Source organism: Trachymyrmex cornetzi, unplaced genomic scaffold, assembly GCF_001594075.2.
Source record: "Trachymyrmex cornetzi isolate Tcor2-1 unplaced genomic scaffold, Tcor1.1 C3875366, whole genome shotgun sequence".
NCBI classification, from domain to species: domain Eukaryota; kingdom Metazoa; phylum Arthropoda; class Insecta; order Hymenoptera; family Formicidae; genus Trachymyrmex; species Trachymyrmex cornetzi.
In genome coordinates, this window is record NW_017295000.1 from 1 (window position 1) to 1,150 (window position 1,150).

General features: G+C 26.3%; 1 protein-coding gene across 1 annotated transcript; it reads left to right on the forward strand.

Moving 5' to 3' along the window:
- Positions 1–554: 554 nt before the first annotated feature.
- On the forward strand, positions 555–970 carry LOC108761642 (putative uncharacterized protein DDB_G0278921). Its single transcript, XM_018508320.1, has 2 exons — positions 555–657; positions 765–970. The coding sequence occupies exons 1-2, from the start codon at positions 573–575 to the stop codon at positions 968–970; spliced, it is 291 nt and encodes a 96-aa protein (XP_018363822.1). The 5' UTR covers positions 555–572.
- Positions 971–1,150: the final 180 nt, after the last annotated feature.

Below are 1,150 nucleotides of genomic sequence, written 5' to 3' on the forward strand. Positions count from 1 at the left end.
CTTAATACCGTTCCAATTTTTGTTAAAAAATATGTACTTGTGAAATTACACAATATTTTTTCCAATTATATCATTACAACTTATTTTTCAGATATAAAGAATAAGACAAAACATCACAGTAATAACGATTTTTCTGCACAATTAATGGATCGATTTGATCATTTGGAATCGACAGTTAAACAAGAAATTGAAAGCATGAAAAGGAGCATTTTATATGATCTTCATAAAAGCATTAATGACATAAAAAATACGTTAGCACTTAATACTGGTCGACCTTTGGGTACACTAGTAACAGAATGTAAAAAGGACTTAGCAGTTACTTTGCCATTAAATAATGTAGAAGAGTTCGTAAAGTTTAATGAGCAATTATCACTAGACATGAAAAAAGAAGAAGCATATGTAAGAGATATAAAAATTATTCATTTTAAATAAATATGAGGAGATTGGAAAAAATATAATGTTTATATTTTAACATTTAGAAAGTCATGACGGCGAATCAAATAACAGGTATAGAAAATGTTACAAAAAGCATTTCAACTATATTAACAGCTCTTCTTAGCAAAGATGTTCAAATGCAATATAGTGCTTGCGGACGTGAAAGTAGTGGACAGAAAAAGAAAAGTTTTTGTAATACGCGTACCTTTGAATGCATAAGAGGTACGTGCTTTGTATTTTCAATTATTTTATTTATTACATATGTATTATATATATGTATTATACATTATATGTATAGTATGGAAAAATAATTATGCATCTTGTTGTAGATGTTCTAATTGAGAAATTTTCAGTAAGTGAAAAAGAAATTATATCTAAAACAAGTCGCTGGTTCACAGGAGCAATAGACAGAGCTGGGGGACGAAAACAAAGAAATGATCGTTCAAAAAGTAAAGACGACGGACGAAACGATAACGGGCAAAAAGATAACGACCAAAACAACAACGGCCATAACAACAATGAGCAAAATGCATGAATTTTATAATTAAACAATTATTATTTACAATAATATATAATAACTAAAAGTCTAAATCTTATCTTTAATATTTTTAATATTTTTCATAAAAAAATAAGTTCTTTAGCATTATATAATACAATATTATCTACGTGCAATATTATATAAAAAATTATATTAAAACTTATATTAATAAAAATA